At 43.1% G+C, this 24685-nt stretch overlaps 1 protein-coding gene across 9 annotated transcripts in view; it reads left to right on the forward strand.

The window, feature by feature from the left end:
* The first annotated feature begins 938 nt into the window (after positions 1-938).
* Positions 939-24685, forward strand: part of SCMH1 (Scm polycomb group protein homolog 1) — a 45302-nt gene continuing 21555 nt past the window's right edge. The window contains exons 1-8 of one of the 9 annotated variants that reach the window (XM_083455126.1): positions 1004-1425; positions 6077-6141; positions 9753-9838; positions 15941-16009; positions 19499-19569; positions 21251-21485; positions 22523-22611; positions 23859-24102. In XM_083455126.1, the coding sequence (XP_083311252.1) occupies positions 9814-9838; positions 15941-16009; positions 19499-19569; positions 21251-21485; positions 22523-22611; positions 23859-24102 (733 nt within the window). In that variant the 5' untranslated portion in view covers positions 1004-1425; positions 6077-6141; positions 9753-9813. Of the gene's footprint in view, positions 1426-6076; positions 6142-9752; positions 9839-15940; positions 16010-19498; positions 20749-20812; positions 21640-22522; positions 22612-23858; positions 24103-24685 lie in introns of all 9 variants that reach the window. The other 8 variants (XM_083455129.1, XR_014514725.1, XM_083455127.1 and 5 more) reach the window with 8 other exon arrangements.

Here is a 24685-nt window from a genome sequence, read left to right on the forward strand (position 1 = left end):
CTCAGATTTGGTTAAGAAGCATCCGTCTTCACAAAAAACCACACACTATAATCCCTATTCACACGTTCTTCTGGGATGGGGGCAGGAGCTGGCTCTGCTAAGCCCATTTCTCCCTCTCACCCACGTCCCAAAACATGTATGAATTAGAACGTCTGAAGTGCTTTCCCAGGAATGAGGAACCAGAAAATTACTATTACTGTTACTATTCTTATTATTCATCCTAAGTTCCCACAACATTTAAAGCACAACAGTACAGGGGGGCGGAGTATTATTGGGTTATTGCTTTTATTTTTATTTTATATACTGTTGGTCTTTTTATGTGAACCGCCCTGAGACCCCCGGGCAGTGTCGGATTTAGGTTTGATGAGACCCTAAGCTACTGAAGGTAATGGGGCCCTTTATCTGTCCAGCTGTCCTTTGTCAACAACAAATGGTCACTGTTTTTTGTGTTGAATATATGCTATATGATAATTTATGGACCTAATAGGCATCTAAAGCCATTTGCACATAACAAAATATTTGCATTGTAGGAGCCTAAACAACACAAAACACTGTTGCTGTATGTAGGGGGTTTTTTCCCTTTAATTTTTTTTGGGGGGCCCCAAGAGTAGGGCCCTAAGCTATAACTTGTTTAGCCTATACGTAAATAATAATAATAATAATAATAATAATAATAATAATAATAACAACAACAACAACAATAGTTTATTATTTATAAAAGTCTGGTAGTTGTTGTTCTCTTCGACATCTGGTGGGAGGGCGCCACTACCGAGCACCGATTGGGTTATTGCTTTTATTTTTATTTTATATACTGTGATCTTTTTATGTGACCCGCCCTGAGACCTCCGGTTATGGGGCGGTATATAAATTCAAACAACAACGCTACGTTAAAAAGCGAATGCAGGCGGGAAAGCAGAATTATCTGTGCGGCGCGATGGGAGGGTTGGAATTGTGTGTGCTTGTGTTGGGCCTATTTAACTGCCTCTTGTTTTGTGTGAGGCGGAGACGCGGCGGCGGAGAGGCTGTCGCGGCGGCGGCGGCCTTTTGAGGAGGGAAACGGCGCGGAGAGGCCGCGGACTGATGTTGCCGCCGCCGCCGGGGTTGCAGGCGAGGCTCCTCCTCATCTCGGCTGTCGTCGTCTCAGCGCTGTGAAGCAGCGGCGCTGCTCCCGCCACCCGGCGCGAGGCGGAGGATGTCTGGGCTCTTTCCCGCTTCCCCTGACAGGCCGGGGCTCCCCGGCTCGTCCTGAGGCGACAGGGGGCGGCGCTGCTGGGCCGAGCGAGGCTGGGCCGGGCAGGCTCCTTCCTTCCCTCCCTCATCCCCCCCACCCCGTTCCCCACCATCACCACCTCCCTGCGCTTCGGAACATGGCGGCGGCGATAACGGTGGCGAGGGAGTGAGAGGAGGGAGCCCCGGCGGCCGCAGGTGAGCAGCAGCGAAGAGGCCGCAGCGGCGGCGGCGGCGGCGCTTCCAAGCGGGGAGGCCGCCTCGGCCTGGAACCTGCCAGCAGCGGGGCTTCGGAGCCGGGCACGGCCTGGCTGCCCAGCGAGGGGTTGGGGAGAGGGGGGCTGTGCTCCCCGCAGCCCAGCAAAGGGCCCGGGCCCTCCAGGGGCAGCCGAGCCCATCCTGGCGGAGTGACAGCGAGCGGCCCATAGCGCTGCCTGCCTCACGCATCGTGGGCCCTGACTTTTCCCCTTCCTTGGGGTGATGCCTCCTGACCCCGCGGGCCTGCTGGGTGGGGTGCAGCGCCTCCTTGTCTGGTGGGTGCTGCTCACTCGCTTTAACGGGGTGTTGTTGTTGTTGTTGTGGCCGCTCATTGTTAGAATTATTGTTCCAAAATCCCCCCCCCCCCGTTATACGAAGCCTGCTCCTGTATTCCTTCGCCTTGCTCTCTCTTCTCCGCCCCCCCCCCCGCCATCTCTGGAGCATCCTCTGGCACACGAGTCTAATTAATTCATATGGAATTGGCTGCCATATGATGTGGCGACGGCCACTTTGTGTGTGTGGCCAAATCCATGGAGGAAGATAGATCCGGTCGATTTATCGAGGGCTGTTAGTCATGGTAAAATGGAGCCTCTGTGTTTAGAGGCAGTATACCTTTGAAATAACACGTGCTGGGGGAGGAGGGGGGAGAGCATATAAGCGGGCAGGGTAGCTGCCTTCCTGACCTGCTGAAGGCTTCCTGGAGGCATCTGGCAGGATAGTTGTTGGAAACAGCATGCATGCTGACTGCTTTTCCTTATTTACGAAGACTGCCTTTCTTCTTAAGTTCTGATCCAATGTTTTGATATCTTTCACCCATGCCCTGCCTTTCCCTTTCCTTCTTTATCTCCTTTACCTGGGAATCCTCCCTTATCTGTCTTTTGGCTCTTCCAAAATAAAAGTTTACAGGAGGCTGTTAAACACACATTTTGGACACCCCCCCCCCAATATACTTCTACTTTATTCCAGAATAACTATATTGTGTTGGGACTTAGGTGTTACCTGCACTTTTTCATTTGCTTCACTGTTTCGCCTTGATTGCTTTGAATCTGTAAAAGTGACTGAGGTTGTCACATGAGGTCATTTGTGGATTTTATTACCAGATTGGTTTTAATTATTGTTGTTTTGAAATGTGTTGAATTATTGATAGAAGAACTTAGTCTGAACTTTTTCATCTTCCACTATTATTCAGATCCTAAACATATTGTCAGGAGGGGATGTATGTTCTGTTGGAATGAAAGAAGTTTAATATATAAAAAGTTTCTATATAAAGTATATGGCATCAGGATAGTTTATAGAATTTAGGAAATAGGATAGTGTATTGTGTTATGAACAAATGTGGAATATAAATATATATCATTTGGTCTCTAGTGTGTATATATATTGCTTTGGTTGTCGGTATATATCTGTCATTCTTGCAGTTTTGAAAACCGAATGCACAAATCAACTTAAGGGGTTTTATCTTTCTACTTTGACTGTAGTTCTATGTTACAAGTTACAACTTAAGAAACAAAAAAACAAAAAAAGACAGACTTTTGATAAACTGCTGTATTCCCTTCTGGGGAACGGGTTCAAGTTCAAAGTGAACTTTCTAAGCACATCACTAGTCAAATTTCTGAAGTAAATGAGACTTGCTTTCCGCAATCATTTCGGAGTGAGGATGAATTATATTAAATGCTACCTGCAAAAAGTCCTGTACTGTACTTGTCTGCATACTGCAGTCAGTTGATAGGCTTGCTGTAGCTGTTGCTTTGATTATTGATGCTTGGTCTGTCATGGTGATTGTTCACTCATCAGTAAACTCTAGAATCTTGTCTAGCCTGTCAGAAAAGGATGCATGTAGTCTCTCCTCTAAAGGATTAAAATCTTGGCTAAACACATGTATTCAGGAAAACAAGGAGGGACCTAGCCATCTAAATGAGGCAATTTCATGTTGCTGAAATGGAGGCCATACAGATTATGGTGGCCCAGTTCACATATTAACTGTAAGCCAAACTATGGCTTAGCAAATGCAAGCAAGCTTGTGGGTACCCAGAAGAAAAATCTCATCTACTTCTATCCTCCCCAGGTCTTGCTGCTGCTGTGCTACCCACAGCTAAGCTATGGCCTGACTTAGCATTGTGTGTGAACCTAGGTTTGTCTCACTCCGAACAAACCATGTGCTGTAACCAATGTTAGAAACTGAGATATGAAAGCTAGGAGCTGGATGGCACCTTAAACCTAGGTTAAGGGCGCAACAACAGAATGTCTAGGCGTGCTCTTTTTATAACAAGAATACAAAGCTGAAAATGAATGAACTGTAGCTAAAATATTGTGTTCATTTTTCACATGATCTAGTTCTTCCCCTACCCACCCCCCTAATATTCTTAAGAGGGTCTCTTCTCCAGTCTTCAGAGATTAGCTGAAAGTGGGGAGGCAGAAAAAGGTCCTCCTTTCCTTCCACACGGCAGTTTTAATCTGAAATCTTAGGCGCAGTACTGTGCCCAGAGCTCAGAAACAGCTCGTGCTGATGAAATCCCCTGTCGCAAAATGCGCCTAGAACAATGGGAGTTTCAAACACTGGCTGTAACCAAGGTTTGATATTGGTTTATCACTCATTGTTTGTTTGGCTCAGCATTACCTGCAAACAAGGCAAATATATTGTGTTGTTCAGTAGATTATAACTTAAATGCTAGGATATGCAACATTCTACTGAATCATCTTTTGATGTACAGATTCACAGTAGCCAATATGTGACATAGTAAAGATTGTGTTTTGGGAAACATTTGGCACAGAGTAGAAATGTAACATATGTATGTACCAACGCCCCATTTTTTAAAATACTTTTTTAAAGCTAACTAAAAAGCATCCTCAAAAGTCTGCAATTTTTTCTGGAGAATAATCACCCTTTCCCTGCTGGTAATTTTGCCACTTAAAACTGCCCCCCTCCACTGCTTCCCCCTTCCAAATTCTAGATGCCTTTTTATAAGAATAAATGTACACTTGGCCTGAAGGCATGTGATGCAGCTGCCTTGTGAAGCTATGCAGGCCTGGGTCTAGGCAGTGCCTGGAAGGGAGACTGCCTGGGAACCTTATATATGCTGCATTGTGTTATATGTGGAAGAAAGGTGGGGTAATAAATAAAAAAAAAAGTGCAACCGTCCATTAAGAAAGAGGAAGGAAAATTGTTCTTCTAGTTTACCAGATACAGTACTATAAGAAATAGTTTTAAATAAAGACCAGTTTAAGATAAGCATTAGCAAAAGCTACTTAAAGGTCTATCAGCTCTAGAATAATTGTAGAATTGTCATCCCTTGGAGGTTTCAAAGAAAAGCTGTGGTTTTACCTGTGGGTAATTTTTCTGAAGAAAAGTGTTTGGGCTTAAGCTTTTCTAGAATATGGAAATGTTACCCCTCTATCCGTGATACTTGGAAACTGACCAAGTTTACTTATGGCAAGAAAGTTGATTTATGCCTAGAGGCGTTTATTTTAAAATACAGTTGACTCACATCTTGCACACGTTTAACTTGCGTGATTGCAGCTTTATCTGCTTGGCAACTGGCCAGCTGAAAATGCATCCAAGGCGGATAGCTTAAAAACTAAAAAGCTTTTAAAATTATCAAACTTGCTTACCGGGCTCTGGGAGGCTCTTGCAAGATATTGGACAGCCCCACAAGATCTCACAAGAGCCTCCAGAGTCTGCACGAGAGCTTGCCATTTGTTTCAGCTCAGTGGCAAAAAGTGGAAAGTGATGCGGCAAACAGAAGTATGGAGGAGCTCTTTGAAGGAAGCTTCCGTTGGAAAATGCAATCGAAATATGCTTCTTGTAAAATGAAACTTTGTCTTCGTATTTTCTTGCAAATATACCTTTATACATGGTATGGAAGAAGTGCATAGTGAGAACTTTTTGTTCTTTCTCACAACAGGAGAATTGGTAGTCAGTCACCCAAAGAAATTGATTGGCAGTAGGTTCAAGTGGGTAGTAACCAGATTGGGCCAATGGAGGGAGTTGGCCCCAGTTGAAATCCTGGTTGGAATTCCATCAACCCACCACCTGTGCCTGCGATCCACAATGGGAGGAAAGCTTACATTGGTACCAGTGGGAGCAGGTGTGAAGGTGCAATTCTAAAACAAAAACAAAAACCCTAAACTAAAAAAAACCCTCTTCTCTTGCCACAGTCCTGATTCAGCTTAGCTTCCCTGAACTGGCTGTTGGCTTGTTTCCTTTAGCAAAAGGACACACAAGGGCAAACAATAAATGTTGCATGGTGCATCTATTTTGGCCCTGTATCCTATAGTTCACAAGCCAAGTTTAAAAAATGTAAATGTATCACTTTACAATGTGCTGCCACTTGTGCCTTAGGGGTAGTTTTGCCTTTGATCTGCTGACTAGAGCAATATAGCACCACCAGAGAGAGTGGGTGGGTGTGAGAGAGAGACATTTTATCCCATGGCCACTTACAGTGCCTATGCCACTTATGGAACACAGCCCTCAAGCTTCCCACTCTTACCCAGAAAGGGAAGCTGAAATAAATATTAGATTGACTTGTTAAGAGCAAGGCTGTTGTAATGGTATATTTGACTATCAATTGTTTTTTGTCTTTTTGTATCATAGGAAGTAGATGTGGTTTCCTCTTTCAAGATCAGCCATTTGAGATGCTGGTGAAAGCCACCTTTCTGGTTTGTATATATCCTTATGATGGACTTTGCAGAGGTGCTTAGTGCTTTGGGAGTACCTTCTTCCTTATGTTCTTCCTCTTTGAGTTCTAGGAGGGAAAACCTATTGGCATTCTCATAATCTATTAGTGTTGTGGCCGGCACTGAAAAATTGTTTTCATTGGTGGCCTCCAAACTATGAAATCAGTTGCTAAATTCAGCATAACAGATTCAGGAGATTGGCCCTTTTAAAACAAGTTGCCAAGATCTTTTTCTTTTGGCAAGCCTTTTATAACTGCAGTGTTGTTTCAGCGTCACCTCTCTGTTTTTCATCTGCAACTTTTATAATGCCCCATTTCTATTTCTGTAATTTTAAAAGTTCTTTGTTTTTCTTTATTTGTAGCCTGCATTGAGAACAATTGTTGAAAAATGGCTCCATAATCAGAGTGAAAATTTCCACAATTGTCATTTTATTGTTCTTGTTTGATAAGGGAACATGGGGAAACACTTTTCTTCATCGCAGAACAAGGCAAAGTTGTAAGACCTGTTCTCACAGGATATTTATAACTGTGCAACAGTATATGCAGGAGAGGCAGTATATCAACTTTAGAACTTGGTGACTTTTAACTCTCTTAATTATTTCTACAGTATTACTGAAAATGGTCAGTGATCATGGTGCCTGTTAGACATCAGAATAATAAATTCGCACAAACCCTCTGAGGTTACTCCCTCTACTTTGCTAAAGTTGGCACTTCTACATTCACCCAAATGTTGGCTCCTGCTCTAGTTTGCTCTTGCATCTACAGCAGCAAAGCAGTCCATAATCCTTTCATGCTGTGGTTTTTCTGGCATGTCACTGTAACCATGCAAGTATATGTGGCTGTTAGCTCTTCTCCCATTCAAAAATACAGTCTGTTCTACGGTTGGAACATCTGACACTGTGCCAGATACTACAAGAGACTCCCACTCCTTTGTTATAACACTATGTGAGGAACTACTCCAGTTTATAAATTGCTGGAAATGTTTGCTGCTCTCCTGTTGAACATGCTGAGAGCATAGTGTAGCGTTCTTCCCAGAGTGTTAATGATGCCTTCAGTGTTTAGAAGGATGTAAATACAGTGGTGCCCCGCAAGACGAATGCCTCGCAAGACAGAAAACCCGCTAGACGAAAGGGTTTTCCGTTTTGGAGGTGCTTAGCAAAACGAATTTGCTATGGGCTTGCTTCGCAAGACGAAAATGTCTTGCGATTCCTGGGGGTTTTCCCCCCCTCCCCCCCCCAGTCCCTTAACAGCTGGTCGTTAAGCCGCTTAACAGCTGATCGTTAAGCCGCTTAACAGCTGATCTAAGCCGCTAATAGCCTTTTAGCAGCTAATCCGCTAATCCCTTAAGCCTTTAATAGCCGCTAATAGCCTTTTAGCAGCTAATCCGCTAATCCCTTAAGCCTTTAATAGCCGCTAATAGCTGCTAAACCACTAATAGCGCTAATCTGCTAATGGGCTTGCTTCGCAAGACGAAAAAAACTGCAAGACGAAGAGACTCGCGGAACGGATTCTTTTCGTCTTGCGAGGCACCACTGTAAATGTTTGGGGAGGTGGGGGGGTTAAAGAGTTGATCCTGTGAGTACACATACCAATTGCTGATGTAGGAAACCAGTTCTCTTAGAAGCTTCTTAGTCCTATGATTTATCCTTGGTCTCTCACAGTATATTCCGGGACATTAAAGATAAGACTTTTAGAGATAAGCCAAGAACTTCCTTCATATGCCTTGTAATCATCTTCAGCTGACTTACAGGTCTAGGATCCTTCTTTTGCCTGTATATTCAGAAATGTCTCCCCTCTTTGCAGTAGCTTAGGCCTATCTCCTGCCATCTCCTGCTTAGCAGGCTTGATTCCAGCTTGAAGAACACGCAGCCAGGTGACTTCTCAGTAGACAGGGAACTTATGCTCCCTGGTCACTGCCTCCTGGCATTTCTGTTAGCTCAGATCCTTTCTGGGCTGACTGCCAGAAGGTCTTTGCCCTGTTCTGCCCTTCCAGTATCCCCTGCTGTTTTGCTCTTTTAAGAGGAGGCCAGTAGCCAGAAGAGCTTACTGGAAGGTAAATATTCCCTGCAGTAAAGATGGGTTGCCTGCAATATAGAGGGGTGTTTACTATGGGACTTGGTCTCTATGTACACATTCTGCTTATTTTTTGGAAAAACTGTAAGAACACTTGAGGAAGGTGAGGTGGGGCAGGGGTGTTTTGGCCAAAGGCTAGAATCGGGAGTAGTTTTTGAGAGCGGTAACACTTTCTATATTATATCCACACTATAGTTATCTCATGGTTACCTCTTGCAAAGCAGGTTTTTCAAACAACACAAAAGTAAAATGATTGCACATGTTTAAGTTGCAAGCCCTCTTTCAAATCATTTTCATCTCTCGCTGGGGGGAAACAACTGTTCTCCTGCCACAATTAATTTTAATTTAGTACAAGATAACTTTACGATTAGTTAGCATTCTGTTCATTTTAATTTTAAAAAATTGGCGGTTCCACACCTAGGACCTTGCCTGGGATGGGAGTAAGTCCTCTGGGACTTAGCGTGACTTTTATTTTTGAATAAATTAGCACAGCAGCAGGTTGTAAATGTCTCTAACAAAGATCAACTGAGTGGGCACAAAATATTTTGTGTAATAAAACCCAAATGGCTGGTGACTATAATTGCCATCGCTTTATTTATTTATTTTCTCCTAATTATTGTAACTATCAGGTCTGTTTGCTTCTTAAACAAAGGCCAAGAGCAAAACCTTTCTTGGGATCAAATATAAAAAAGCAGACATAGGATGTTCTTCTGAATTTATTATGTTATCAATTATACCTGTAAACTTAAAAGTTTTATGTTTATGGTGAAAGCAGTTGTTGAAGTAAACTGTCAGCATTTCATTAGTGAGTTGGTCCTTTGGCTGTTTCATAAAGTTGTCAGTTTATTTTTATTACACACCTTGAAGTCTCACTGGAAATCATGCAAATCTCAACTTTTTGCTGCAAAGCTGCATTTCTGGCACTCATAACTTGAAAGCATTATTGCAATGAACTCAACTCTTAGAAAACGAGGGAGTTACAGTATATTACAATAATGATTTATTTTTAACATAATAAATTATTTTTAAGTTGGCCACAATATTTTTGAGATATGAGTTGGTTAGAAAACATAATCACTCTGGATATGCCACCCCCCTCTTCTAACTAAAAGGAGCCTTGTGGTTTCCCACAGGCCAAAGGAACTGGGGTAAAACAGCTATCTGCGGTCTCCACTTTCTAAATCCATCTGTCCAGATACGAATGGAACCAATGAAGAGTGGTATTGCGTGTTCCCATCAAAGCCAGGAAACCCAGAAGGGCACCATGGCTGATGGTATCAAAAGATCTCGAAGTATAGTAGAGTAGCAGTTCTCTATCCATCTCTTGGCACAGATAATCCATTAGGATAACCTTTGCACTTTCTGTTCCAAAACCAGGCCCGAAAGCAGACTATAATGGATCCGAATCAGATTAATTTAGGAAATCATGGAGCTGAGATTACTTATTTTCCTGTATATTGGTTGCGAAAAAGTCATGAAGTTCCTAAGAGGCTGTAATATTTCATCTCTTTTCCCCCCTAGATAAATTCAGATTAGAAAAGCGGAGCCAGTTCCAGAGTGAGGACCTGTAAGAGGCAATATAATGCGGAAACCAAGCCCTCAGAAAGGTAAGCAGTAATCCTCAAACAAGGAAAGCCCATGTAACTGGTTTATTGATATATCCTTAAATATATTAATGGGGCCAGATATGAAAGCTATAGATGCTTTTTCAACCACCTGGACAAGCAAAATTATGGACAACATTTTGAAACTGGGTCCATAAAACTACCTCAGATTTCTGTGGAGAAATAAAATTAACAGACGTGCATATTCCATTTTGTTTTCTTCTTTCACACCAACAGATCTATACATAAATTCATCCTTTTTCTTTCTTTTGTGAGTGTGTTCAGGGCTGCTTCAGACAATGCAGAATTTATTACACCGTGATTCATTATGCATGATGAATGCATGTGTATGTCTCAGTGCAGTGGGGCCCACTCTGAAGTAAATCTCCAAGGGATTTTCAACTTTATTGTGAAAGACCCTTCAAATATGGGATATGTAACAAATGTCTATCTTCCCAAAGAATATTCACAGCATAGACTGGGCAGATCTCATTGCCAAAAGCCTTATTTCTACATTTATAATGGAGCATTTCATTCAGATGTTAGCACAACCTCTCAGCCAGCTTTGTCATCCCCGTGTGATGAGTTGTTTTTCTTCAGATGCGTACAGATATCTTCAAAACCAAACTTTTGTACATGATGATAAAGAAGTACGACACAGTTTGGTAACCTGACATTAGGAGTTGGGGATGCATTCACAATGAACTATCATTACACTGAGACTTGAGTAATACATAGGTGAAGGAGAAAGGTTACCTTGAATTCTTACCGAACTTTTTGCACTTTTCATTTTCATTATCTGAATAGTTCTTTTGAGCTGCAAATGGAGCAGTTCTCAGTGAGCAGGTAGTATGCACGCAGCATACAGCCCCTTCCAAGATTTAGGTGTGTATAGTATGAGTGGGGAACCTTTTTAGCTGCATGGGCCAATTCCTTATCAGGATCACCCTGGTGGACCAAATTTGGCAAGTGGGTAGGGCCTCCCACTTGTCAGCCACCTGACATCATGTGTAAGGTACTTGAAGCTGGGACCTCAAAGCACCTTGCAAAGTGCTGCCAAAGGGGAGGGTTTCTCCCCTCATCTTAGCCAGAGGTTGAATGGAATCCCCTGCTAAAACAATGATAGAAAAAGTCTATCAGATTTCAGAATAGGATCCTGATGCACACCTGTCCCTGAATCAGATGGGGGGGGGCTCAGAATCTCCCATTAAAGGGTGAGTGTTCCCATCATTTTAGCATGGGATCCCATGCAAGTTTGCATAGAAACCCTTGCGAAAACAATCAGGCGAAACTCTTAGCAGGGGATTGCAATGCCAACCCCTTCCTGAATCAGGTAGGGATTTGCATGGAATGCTGCGAAAGTGAACAGGATTTAACCTCCTCATCAACTAATGAGCAGGCTTATAATCTGCTCAGATTGGATGCACAGTGCTGGGAACAGGAACACCCTGCTAGCACAGGATTTAACCCCACCCTTGTGCCTATCAGGTGACCACATTAGTGATGGCAGTGGTGGGTGAGTGCGATTTGAGTAAAAAAGCGTATCGGGACAACTTGTACTCCCTGGAGAGGACTCAGTCTTTTGTAAACATACTCCCATAGACCTCAGAAGCACTTAATGAACAATTTTATTCCTGATTGTGGGGCAGAGCAGGGGATTAACTAGCACATCCTTGGCATGGGTGGAAGGTGGAGGCACTACTTTCTGATTTTCTGATCCACAGCTGTTGGCACCCCACCTTTAAATACTCCCTTTCCGCTGGCTGCCTCTTGCAGAAGAATACTTGGCAGTAGCTTGCCATCTGAGTGGGCAAGTTGGGTCTGCACTGTGGCTGAGCTCCCTCTTCAGCACCCCCTCCCCCCCCCAGCAAACCCCAGCCCTGTCACGCCTCCTCTCCAGTGGAGACATAACAGAGGAGAGACTATACAGTATCCTCATTCACCCCAGGAGGGTTTGGATTGCACTGCTCACCGGTATATATCTAAGGAAGTGATGGCTTGGTCAAGCTTAAGTTGGACAGGGGTCTGCCTTCTATGTAAGTTTATTTTGTATGCTGCCTTGGCCATTGACGTTGCAATGTAGTTGTAGCTGATACTGCACTTAGTTTGACTATGTTGCTTCGTGGTAGGAAGTGTTTTGGCTTCCATCAGCATAGACTCCACTTTTCTGCACACACAAATGAACTTTCTGCCCATAATTACTTTTTAAGGGAGCCTAGCTTGCCATTCTGTTTACAGCTAGGCCAGCTGAAGGAAGCTCTTCTGAGCCTGTGTTGCTGCTTTGGCACCATCTGCTTATACTCCCAGCATGGTGCAAGCCGGTGCTGTGTTGGCAGATGCATCCTTCCCTTTAATGAGGCATGAAACCAACAACCAGCCTACCTCATGGCACTTTTCTCTAGTGACTATAATATTTTCTCCGACTGCAAGGCAAATTGTGATTGTGTCTGTGGCATATGCATTTAAGGCAGATTTTTCTTTGCAGCTGAATTAGCCTTTTTCTCCCTGACTCTGAGCAGTTGACTAGCAATTTTGACATAAAGGAGAGAAGGAAAGGAATCCAGCTAAGAAGGTAGTATCTGGTTCTGCTTTCTATTCATATATGCCATACAAAGTGCAAGGATTGTTCCAATAAATTCCTTGTCTGCTTTACGGCACTACTGCTCCTTCTCTCTCCGCCACCCCACTTCTTGCAGATTGTTTTTGCACCTCTAGTTGTTCATCTTACAGAAGTTAGTCCCTCTCTAGCACCACTTGTCCTTTTAATAGTGTGAAAGTAAATGGAGGAAAACAGAAGCCCATGTGAGCATGCTGAGAGGCAGCTGGAGAACTTGATAATAGTGATGCTGGTTGATTAGTCTGCAGCGTGGTTGTCTGGTCTTTGATTTCAGCCTTCTGTTCAGCTGATTATTTTCTTCATGGAATCTGTATCCTCCAGCCCCTGCTACCGTTGTGACCTCTGGTTATGAATATTATGCAATATGCTTCAAAAGCAGCACCTGTGCTTTTAGCCAGGCCGTTTCCTGTCAGTGCAATTGGCTTTCTAGAAAGCAGTTGAAGGTGTATTTGTTTTCTCTAATGGAATTATTTTAGCAGTATCTGTCATACACTTCCTGAGTGTCTTAAGCTCCCTGTTTTTCTCCTTTTATCTATTGGACCCTAACAAAGCTTTGTCTATATAAAAATTTGATGAAAAATTAGATTCCACTCTCTAAGGAATCCTAAGGTAAAGGTACCCCTGCCGGTACGGGCCAGTCTTGACAGACTCTAGGGTTGTGCGCTCATCTCACTCTAGAGGCCGGGAGCCAGCGCTGTCCGCAGACACTTCCGGGTCACGTGGCCAGCGTGACGAAGCTGCTCCCGCGACCGGCACCAGAGCAGCACACGGAAACGCCGTTTAGCTTCTCGCTATAAAGCGGTACCTATTTATCTACTTCAACTTAAGGGTGCTTTCGAACTGCTAGGTGGGCAGGAGCTGGGACCGAACAACGGGAGCTCACCCCGCCGCGGGGATTCGAACCGCCGACCATGCGATCGGCAAGTCCTAGGCGCTGAGGTTTTACCCACAGCACCACCTGCGTCCCCCTAAGGAATCCTAGAGAGTGTTTAATAATAATAATAATAAATTTTATTTATATCCCGCCCTCCCCAGCCGAAGCCGGGCTCAGGGCGGCTAACAACAATCAAATAATCCAACATTCTAAAAACATTTCATTATAAAAATTCATTAAAATCAAATTGATGGCAACTGTTAAGCAAAATTCTGTGCGGATTGCCAGAGGAGGGAGTCAGGCTACGCCCTGACCAAAGGCCTGGTGGAACAGCTCTGTCTTGCAGGCCGTGCGGAAAGATGTCAAGTCCCGCAGGGCCCTAGTCCCTTGTGACAGAGCGTTCCACCAGATTGGAGCCGCAGCCGAGAAAGCCCTGGCTCTAGTTGAGGCCAGCCTAACCTCTCTGTGGCCTGGGACCTTCAGGATGTTTTTATTTAGCAATCCTATTTGTGTTTACTCTGAAGTAAGTCCTATTGACTTAGGAGTGAGGAGATGGAACGACAAGCATCATTAAGGCATGCTCATGTAAAGATTTATTTATACGCATTTTTAATAATTATGGCCCCTGGCCCCACAACTTACATTTCTACCATGTAAATATCAGAATCACTTTTGAATTATTTCTTGTTACTTTAGAAAAGGAACTTCTCCCCACAACCCTTTGGGCCAAAACAAATGTTGTTTGCCATTATACGGTTTATTTGTATATTTATTACATTCATATACCACCGTTATCTTCCAAAGATCTCAAGGTGATGTACATAGTTCTCCTGTACCCCATTTCATCCTCACAACAACTCTGTGAGGTAGGTTAGGCTAAGAGATGGTGACTAGACCAAGGTCACCCAGTGAGCTTCATGGCTGAGTGGGGATTCGAACCCTGGTCTCCCAGGTTGACTTTTATTTCTTTAAAAAACAGCTAGTGTGGTTAAGAGAGTGAGCTGGTTTGGGAACATGGCATGGGAAGAGGGGCTAAGTTATTGTCCCTGACATGGTGCTGATAGTAATTGCCTTCCCCACTATACCTGCTGTTCATAGTGGGGGGGGAAACATCCATTGGTGCCAGTAGCAGACCTGGTGGGGTTTGTCCCCCCTGGCTGCCCCCGCCCCCCACTACTTGTTGAAGAAAAATCAGCTTCACAAGGGAATCACATATGACAAATATTGCTTCCACTTTGGCCCTCATTTACTGCTTAGTGCAGGAGTGGGGAACCTTAACTCAGGGGCCCATTGAGGTTTCTAGACCTGTCTCTGTTTGGCCCTTGGGACTTTTCCCAGGCCGCACACCCTCCCACAGGTCACACACTCCTTGAATGTCTTTGTTGGTTGGAATGTGTCCTTGAATTGTGATAACTCCTCTTGCTTGCCTGGAAGAAGGATGGAGGGGGGTGTATTTGTGTAGAAATCTCTGACTTTTGTATGGCTGGAATGTAACCCTAAAAGTCCCATCCATTGCTCTGCTCATTATTGCATCTGACCCCAAACGCCACTGGTATGCGGCACTCAGAAGGTTGCCCATGAAAGAATGTGGCCCTCAGGCTCAGATAAATCAGGGAATGAAAATAACTTGATAGTGCTATTCACTAATGTGTGCTGTATATTTTGTATTAACAAGGTTGAAGGATATGTGATAAATCATAATAAATGTGGTAGTCTTTAAGGTGTCTCAACTGTTTATAAGGAAAACAGTTGAAATAGAAGCTGTTTTTCCAATTTTATCCCCCCCCCCATTCCCCCTGATTTTGCAACACCATTACTAGCATTTCAAGCACTTTTTCATGTTTCTAGATGACAGTCAGTTTCCACAACTCTCCTGGCAATCCAGTTTGCTATTTGGCTCACGATGAAACTTCTGTTAATGTTTCAGCATCTTCATCAAGTGCTCAGAAGTTTGTGTTGGCTACATTGATTGATCAAGGCCTCACTTGTGATTTTGTTGTTGTCCCCCATGATAAATTACTTAAGTCTCCTGGACCCCAAAATTCTCTTAATTCTGTTCTCTCCCCACCCCCTGACACAGCACTTTCTTATTTCCATGTGAATTACCAGAGGCTTCACAGGGAGGAGGAGTGTAGGATTACAAACTAGATACAGCAAAGTGGCATCCTGTTTTCATCAGCTTGCATCCTGTCACATCAGAAGGATTGTGACTTGGCCATTTGGACATGGGCATGGAGCTTTTTCTTCACTTCTCAGCAGTGTCTTTGCTGTGTTTTGCAGCTGGCAGGGATCAGACAAATAAGCAGAGACTAAGGAAAATAAATTTTCCCACTGACTGTTGTGACCTTTGTGGAAAAGGGCAGATCTCCTAATTTGAGGTTGGCCTCTGAAACTCAATATTTTAAACATCTCATTATATGTTAGCATGCAGTTGGTTTCATTTTACTTCTAGCATAATTAGTTTGAAGGGAAATTTGGTCCAAACAGTGACACTTATACATTGAAGGGTAAATCTGCTTGCGGTTGGCCAAGAAACAGTAGGCAACATGGAGCATAACTTCTTGCTGATGAAGGAAAAGCTCTTTGTGAGGTTATTCTTTCTCTTTGGTCTTAGCAATAGACTGGAAAGATGGCAAAAAGCACAAGTATGGGCGCCTGTCAGAACCTCCATCTCAGTACCAAGGTATGAATCAGATCCACATTCTTTTCTGTTCCCCTTTGTTAGAAGAGCAGCTAGTGAGTTTTCTGCTGACCACAAAAGAGAAGGAATATAGAGAAGGTAATATAAACTTTTAATGGGCCATGTGAACATGTGAAGCTGTCATATATTGAGTCAGATCATTAGTCTTTCTCGCCTCAAGGTCTCAGGCAGCACTCTTCCCTAATCCATTTTCCCAAAATCTTTTAAATAAAGATGCCAAGGATTCAGTCAGAGCAAATACCCGGCCAGTGAGCTATTACTCCTAAATCAATCCAAGTTGAAGGAGGGATATCAGCTTTTTAGTGCTAAAGAGCTTTGCACAGAGCAGCTGCTTCTATTTGATAATTCTAGATCTGTTTGCATCTTCTTTATTAGCATACCTGATTATGCTGTAATTGCAGTGGAGCCCTTCTCGGCAAATAGTTTGTGAAAATGCATAGTATTAATGCAGCACAGGTACATAGGACTGGTTCATGCATACATGTATGTCTCTGGTTGACTTGGAACTGAACATACAGAGTAACTCCATCAAGAAGCAGTGTGTCTGAAGTGATACAAAATATTTGAGACTTGATGGATTTAGGATAGCTTGTTCACATCTGGAGGGCTCCATTTGATGTTGTAGTTATCATGTGGAACATGGCATATGTGAACCAGCCTAAAGAAGGGTTTTCTTTGGTTGCTCCGCAACAACATGGAATCTTGCTGTCCAAGATCATCATCAATGTCTGGCATCCAAGGCATTGAAACACACACAGTTCAAAACCTAGATTTCAGTGAATATCAGCAGCGGAATCCCTCAGTGACAAAAGGCTAACTTGTGGCTAACTTTGAAAGACACAGACAAGTCAAAGAGCTCCTAATTAATTTGCTGCTTATGGTGGCTTCACTCTGCTTTGTCCAAAGGCAGTAGTTCTGTCACGGTGGGACCTTTTTCAGTATAATCACTGTGGTGTGTTTCTGCTACCACTGTACCTCTGCATGCATGCTGCCTTTCTGTATAAATGTGATTAAACTTAATGAGTTTCACTTCAGTGTTTCTGTGCTCAAACTCCTATGAGGATTCACAATCTTTCAATCCCATGCAAGAGCATATTATGGTCTACAGCTTATGCAGAATGTGTGGCTTCTGAGGAAATAAAGGCAGCAGCAAAAAACATCAACTGACAGGAATAAAAGCACCAACAAAAATCAGTTTAAAGCTACCAGGTGAACAGGCCTAGGGACCACATGATTAGCAAGTTAAAATGGCTGCACCAGCCGTGCTAATTTTCCTAATTGGCTTTGCCAGTGTACCATCCCACTGCCATGATAAAGAATTAGTATTTTGTTCCTTTATTTCTCTGGTAATTATCAACAGAGGGGATTGTTATTGCCTGGTGAAAATCTAGTTTGCCTGAACGAGTTATAATATGAGTTATAAATTGCCTCAAATCTAGGTGCTTTCCAAAAATTAAAAGCACGAGTCATCCTCTGCCTGCAGTCTTACAATGTCTTGAGATAAAAAGGGTGATAAATAAGGCAGAAAATGAAGTTGAAGGAAGAAATGGAGGGAAATCACTAGCTTATCTTGTACAGGCAATCTTTTTGGCTAACAACTCACAGTGAATGCCAACCTGGGACACTCTTGGATCAGTGAATAACAGAGTAAAGTTTAGCAAATGCAAACCCATTATCACTGAGCGGGGAAGAAAGCCCTTGACTTTTTAAAAAATCAAATTAGTTGGTTAGCAGGTGATTTGAAAGACCTCTGCCTGAGATCCCAGGGAACTGTTGCCAGGCAGAGTAGACAATACTGGACTATATAGATCAGGGGTTGTCAACCAGGTCCCTACCGCCCACTAGTGGGTGTTTCAGGATTCTAGGTGGGCAGTAGGGAGTTCTACGGTACAAACTGAATCCTTCCATCAAGCACTCATCTCATAGTATGCCACCCTCCATGTGGCTCAGTGTGAACAAGTCCTTAGGAAAAAGGGGACTTATACAAAACAAGATGGACAGTTTATCAAAATACCATGAGGCTACCACATGAAACAAAATAGCATTCTGCTAATTGTTTAGTGGGCTAAAACAGGTTTTCTGCATTGTAAAGACATGTTCTAGTTGTACTGTGGTGCTCCATGCCAGAGATGGGCCATTACTAAATGTAAAAAAGTAAAAGGGATTTGTTTCTTTGGTTTCTTTAGCTAGGAATTGCTGGCAGGTGAAATGTGGGCATAATCTGTCTACAGTAGTGTGGCATGTGCAAGCAGTTTTAAAAGCTATTATGCCACTTGCAGGCCAGTTACTGTGTAAGATACACAGATAAAGGCTGCAATCTTGAATGCTCTCTCTTGAAAGATAGGGCCCTAAATTGGTAGACTTCGCTTTTTACAAAACATGTTTAGGATTGCATGTAAGAATCCTAGCATTTAAAATAAAAAAGAAAGGATCTCCCTACGATTCTGTACTATATTTGTTCTGTTACATCTGAATAACCAAGAAGACATCTGTTTTCTTTGTATTGGGCAATAAAAAGGGAAGACTTTAGAGAGGTGCCGCTCAAACTAGCAGCTAGTTGTGTGTGTCAAGTTCCCTCCCTCTCAATCCTTAACATCTAGTTGCTGTGTTCACTGTTCTGACATCTGTGTGGCATTCATTTCCTTGACACTGGCTGCAGCAGCCAATGATATATGGAGGTTGTTCGAATGATGCCAGGGCCCTGAGTAAGTTATGAACAATTTGGACTTCACATTAAAAAGTGGAAAAGGGAAGGAATTTGACCGTGGCTGCTATTTTGGACTGGAGTTTCCTGTTCCTTGTAACGTGTAGCTGTGCCCTCTCCAGCTTGGCTGACGGACTTTGTCAGCTGCTAAGTGTATGAGTCATCCTGAGGTCTCTTTGGCTTCTTAAGGCATGGAGAAAACCTTAAGAATGTTGAGAGAATAATGTAAAAGTGCTGCATGCAGTTCTATAACTGAAGCAAATGAACCATACTGTATGTCAGCTGCTGTGTGTGCCTGTGGGGGATGGAGCAAGATATAACTGGTATTCAACTTGGGGGATTGAAACCCACTAGTGGGTTGTGTCCTGATCCAAGCTAGGTCACAACAGGAGTGCTAGCAAATATATGGTAAAAGATGCTTGTTTGAGTTAAAAGTGCGTCCTGGGTCTGAAAAGCTTGACGATACCTGCAATACATGAATAGATACATAGACTAGGATTCAGGTACAAAGCTTTTGTGGTTGGTTTTAGACTTAATTTAAGTTTCTCTACCACAATTGGTAATTCTGTACTCTCAGCCCAAACAATTCATTGTGGTCATTTGAACTTGAAATTGTTATCATTGTGCAATTCATTTTGATCAGCTCCTCTGCCTAATAGCTAATACATTTATAGGTATTTCATTAAGGTTCTTATAAAGACTGGTCATTTTCCAGAATTATTCTCAAAAGTTCCATTGCAGTCTTTTTCTTCTTCTCCTTTACACAGGTCACTTTGCCTGGGATAGATACTTGAAAGAGACATGCTCCATCCCTGCTCCTGCCCATTGCTTCAAGCAGGTAATGGAGCATTCCATGTTGTAAAAGAGTTGGGATGAAGGGGTCAGCTTCTAGACAGCTCATGGACAAGTGTGGAATAAACTCCTGTACCTTCTCTTTGTGGGGGAAGAGCAACCGATGCAGGTACCCGGTTGTAAAATATATAACAGAACAGAGCTTTTTAAATAAAGGTGCAGTCACATGACCTTTAAGGTTGGTGAAATAGCTCAGGAACCTTTGTTCACAGGTAGGTTTGAACAGGAACATTAGATTTCTCCTTGCTTGGACTATGTATGTATCTGGATCATTGCATACTGTTATCATTAGTTTCCTTTAGGTCTAAAGTTAAAATAAACTTTTGTTGTAGTTCCTTGAGTTATGAGATGATTGTTTGGGCATAATCTTTGGCTACAATTTTAAAATGCTTTCTAATGAAAGTGTCTGCCTTATAGGTGAAGCCTAGACAAAAATATGTGAATTTTGAAGGTAGCATAGTGTCTGGGTTTGATTACCAGCAAATTGGGTTGGTAGGAAATGGAGGCCCAAGAGTACAGTAGGACTCCAAGCCAAGTTTTAAGTATTGTTGAATGCAGACTATCCCAGGTTTGATCCTTGACATGTCCAATTAAATTGGATTAATTTGGAGATCATTTGAAATAACTCTGTCTGATAGCCAGGTGCGTCAGCTTACCCACGCGATTTAGGGGGCTGGCAACATGCTGACACCACTAGTGTTTGTGGTGCTGATGTGCTGCGCGCACACCACACAGCTTTCGCAAGTGATGCAAAATATTGATGGGACCCAGCCCCCTCCTTGAAAATTTCAGGGGGACCTTGTCCCGTCTGCCCCTTCTAGATAGCCCAAAAAACTATTAAGGCAACCAAAGAACCTTTTGGCACCTTAACAGCCAACAAATTTTATTATGGCATAAGATTTTGTGGACTGAAGCCCACTTTGTCAGGTGCAAGATAAAGAGCTGCTGCCAGTCAAAGTAAGCAATAGTGGGCTAGATGGACTCAGAAAAGTCAGCGTCCAGTGACCCCAAGAGTGCCTGATCAAGGAAATAAGCATAGTGCTGTGGTGTTGTGCAAGCTCAGGGTTAACCACAATTAACAAAGCATGACAGGTTGGCTTGAGCTCATTTAGATTTTTTAATAGACATAAACTTCTTAATCAAAAAGTTCTCTAAGCAATGTACTGTACATAAACCAATATAAAACAATTATCAACAATCCACAGATAAAATCAACTAAATTTTAATAGAAAATATTAAATTATAAGTGGATAGACTTGTTTAACTAAAAAGGGGTTTTAGCAGGCATCCTAAACAGTATGGCAAAGGTGCCTGCCTAATGTTAATTCTGAAATATAGGTGCTGCCACAGAGAAGACTTTCCATTTCTCTTGAATGGAAAGACAGCTGTGTTTTATTTCAAAAGCAAAAATAATGGGGAAAGAAGAGAATTTTGGGGTTTAGTGGCTGTAAGTGAACGTTTTGGAGGAGAATTTTTACCATGTTGATGACTGAATTTCTTTCACTTGTTCCTTACCCTTGTTTCTCTTTCATTGCCTACTGTGACATCCAGTTCTAATATGCTCTTGGCATTCAGGTGCTGGGAACAATTCAGGGAATAAGGAGGAGGTTTGGGAGGGAAGAAAAAATGTATCACTCAAGTCACGCTGAAAGCCTTGTTCTCCTCAGTCGTACACCCCACCTTCCAATGAATTCAAGATCAGCATGAAGCTAGAAGCCCAGGACCCCAGGAACACCACTTCCACTTGTATTGCTACTGTGGTGGGATTGACAGGTGCCCGTCTCCGATTGCGCCTGGATGGCAGTGATAATAAGAATGACTTCTGGCGTCTGGTGGATTCTGCAGAAATCCAGCCTATTGGCAACTGTGAAAAGAATGGAGGAATGTTGCAGCCTCCTTTAGGTGAGTTGAAACCTTGTTTGCCCCACGGGCTGCATTTATGCTATAATCATGTCTTCTAGATTCCAAGTGATCAAAAGAGGTTTGAAATTGCAGTAAACAGCGATAAGACATCTGAATATATGAAGTGCTCTGGAGAAGGGAGGCTTATTTAGAGGTATCTACTGTGTGCTCCATTCATATTTCTTTCCTGCCTGGTTTCCTCTAGGCCATGGGTAGACAAACTAATGCCTGGGGGCCGGATCCGGCCCAATCACCTTCTAAATCTGGCCCGCGGACGGTCCGGGAATCAGTGGGTTTGCGTCCATTTATTTAAAATGCATCTCTGGGTTATTTGTGGGGCCTGCCTGGTGTTTTTACATGAGTAGAATGTGTGCTTTTATTTAAAATGCATCTCTGGGTTATTTGTGGGGCATAGGAATTCGTCCATTTCCCCCCAAAAAAATATGGTCCAGCCCCCCCCCCCCCCCAGGTCTAAGTTTGCTCACCCCTGCTCTAGCCATGTTAGTGGCTCTGCATCTCCGGATTAAGAATAGATTTAAATGTGCAGAAGGACCCGTAATACACTCTTCTGTACAAGTGTGCCTGAGGCTGTACAGGGCAGATCACTTGCTTTACTGTAGTTCACTGTCAAAAGTGACACAGCTGAAGTTTTCAAGAAAGTTCTTCTAATTTCCAAGCAGAATGGGTCCACAATGGATTACAATAAGAGGGTTGTGTTAGCTGTGATGTCATGATTAAGCTCACTATAAAACACCAGTTCACATTCTTAAAGTACTGTTGCATTTATTTCCAAGTTCTGCTTATGTTACCTATTAGAAGATCTTGGTATATTCAAGTAGTAGCATCAACAAAAAGTCCAGCCAATAGTATGGTGCAAACTAATCTTCCTTAGACTCTCATAAGAGAAATATTCCTTGATTTTCAGTACATTTGCTAAATGTCATAATGAAGACATCAAGGTACCTTCATGATAGAAGGATGGCAGAACGGAAAGCTGCTGCTACGCTTTTTATGGCCTCCACCTCTGTTTGTTGCAGGGTTTCGACTGAATGCTTCTTCTTGGCCCATGTTTCTCCTGAAGACTCTGAATGGAGCAGAAATGGCGCCTGTTAGGATTTTCCACAAGGTATGGCCATCATCGTTCCCTGTTCTGAAGACAATGTAGCTGCCTTTGATGTGCTTATGAGTTTGGTTCTCCATTTGCCTGGAGGGAGTGGGGGTTGAGGCTTTGTTCCACTCCTCCTCATTAACAGTACTCCTGTTCAGAGAATATAGATAGCAAGGCCCTAAGTTTCTGAAAGAATGGAAGCGAATGTCCCTAGGTTTGATGTGGCGGTGTCATGGATGGCACACTTAATAACTTTACAGGTGGGGGAGGGGGGTATGTTGGCCAAAGAGGTAAGTCACAGAAGGATTGGGTCTAGTCAGAAGGCAAAGTGGGATCGGTTTCGGGGCAGGAGCAAGATGGAATAAGAACAATATGAACATGAGCACAGATGGAAAGTAGGGATGTGAAAAGGCAAGATTGAAAATTATATTTGTGGAGAGTAAAAGGGAGAAAATAATTCAGCAAAAGGTTGGCAGCAGGGCATCAGAAGGTATGCCAGAGGACCAAGGTTTGACAGGATGGTGTAGGGGGCCAGAACTCTCAATGTCCCCATTCAGACATAACATTGAACCTTAGTTGTTTTTATATTGAGTGTAATCTTTCCCTGGTTACTATAATGCAGGGGTGGGGAATATGTTGTATTCTAGAAGTTATTGGGGATCCCATCTCTTTCCCAGCTAGCATGACCAGTGGTCAGGGATGTTAGGAGTTGTAGTACAGCAATATCTGGAGGACCTCAGGTTCCAGTGAACCAGGTTAATGTGTGATGCACAGAGTGCTACTCCTGCTACTGCATTGTGCTATGTGCTTCCCCTCTCCCAGTAGTGCTCCATACAGCCCTCCTTTGTTATCCTTAACCAACCCGTCATCATGGTAACTTGGCTTGGACTTAGGAAAGACAAGTGTATGAACCGCAGTTAGCAACTTCCTGGATTAAGCTCCCAGTTTGAGAAGCTAGGTTGACAGCAGAAAATGAATGAAGGTACTGTTGTTTGAACGTAGAATTTAACCTGGTTTAAGAAAAATAAGCCAAAGTTCAACATTGCATCTGAACTTGACCTGTGATGCAATTAAGTTCTGTAAATCAGCCCACCAGTAGCCTTTATCTGATTCCTTGTGCAGCAGCTGCTGGGAAACAAGGGCTAATGAGTGCACTGCTAAGTCAGCAGAATAGGTCTGTAAAGTAAGCTGTGTGTGTACATGCACACATATGTGTATTAATTGAGTTGCATCTGATCCTTTTTCATGTCCCTTCCCCCTCCTAGGAGCCACCCTCTCCATCCCAGAATTTCTTTAAGATGGGGATGAAACTGGAGGCTGTAGATAGGAAAAACCCACATTTCATCTGCCCTGCCACCATTGGTGAGGTGCGGGGTTCTGAGGTCCTCATCACTTTTGATGGCTGGAGGGGAGCCTTTGATTACTGGTGCCGTTACGATTCTCGCGACATCTTTCCAGTTGGTTGGTGTTCACTGACTGGTGACAACTTGCAGCCCCCTGGAACGAAAGGTAAGAGTCCTATCAAAGCATTACTACATTTCACCCCTGAAATGGGTAATAGTTGGCTATGGACTGGCAACATATCATTGTGCTCATATCTTTGACGGAGGGTTATGTATTTTGGTTTAACATACCAGTAGTTTTTAAAAAGTGAGCTAATACTTTGTTCGTGTTGTCTTTTGCACTCTCTGTTGCGGTATTGGATTCTGTGGATGTTTATCAAATGGGATGCTTTGAAATCTTCCTAGTATAGTCATGGTTGTGGTAGAAGCTATGTCAAGCACAAAAATATTTTGCCATGTCTCTGTGCTTTTTCTCTCTTTAAGCATATTGCAGCTTATGTTCTCCATACATCCTTCTTGTTAAGGCTGGCTCCTCACAGCAGCTTCCCATAATATTGATTGTATATTACTGCAGTGAACTTTGAAGCAATAGTTTGTAAATCTTGGCTTGGCTCAATCAGCCATTGTTTGTGGTAGCTATCAGCCTATCCCCTGCATTCTCTTAAAACATGCAGAGAACATAGACAGAGTGCATGTGTCTTACATTACACTGCACTTTGGAGTAGGCAGAAGTAGTGCAGATATCTCCC

This window comes from Podarcis tiliguerta (genome assembly GCF_965153285.1).
Source record: "Podarcis tiliguerta genome assembly, chromosome: 8".
Taxonomy (NCBI): Eukaryota; Metazoa; Chordata; class Lepidosauria; order Squamata; family Lacertidae; genus Podarcis; species Podarcis tiliguerta.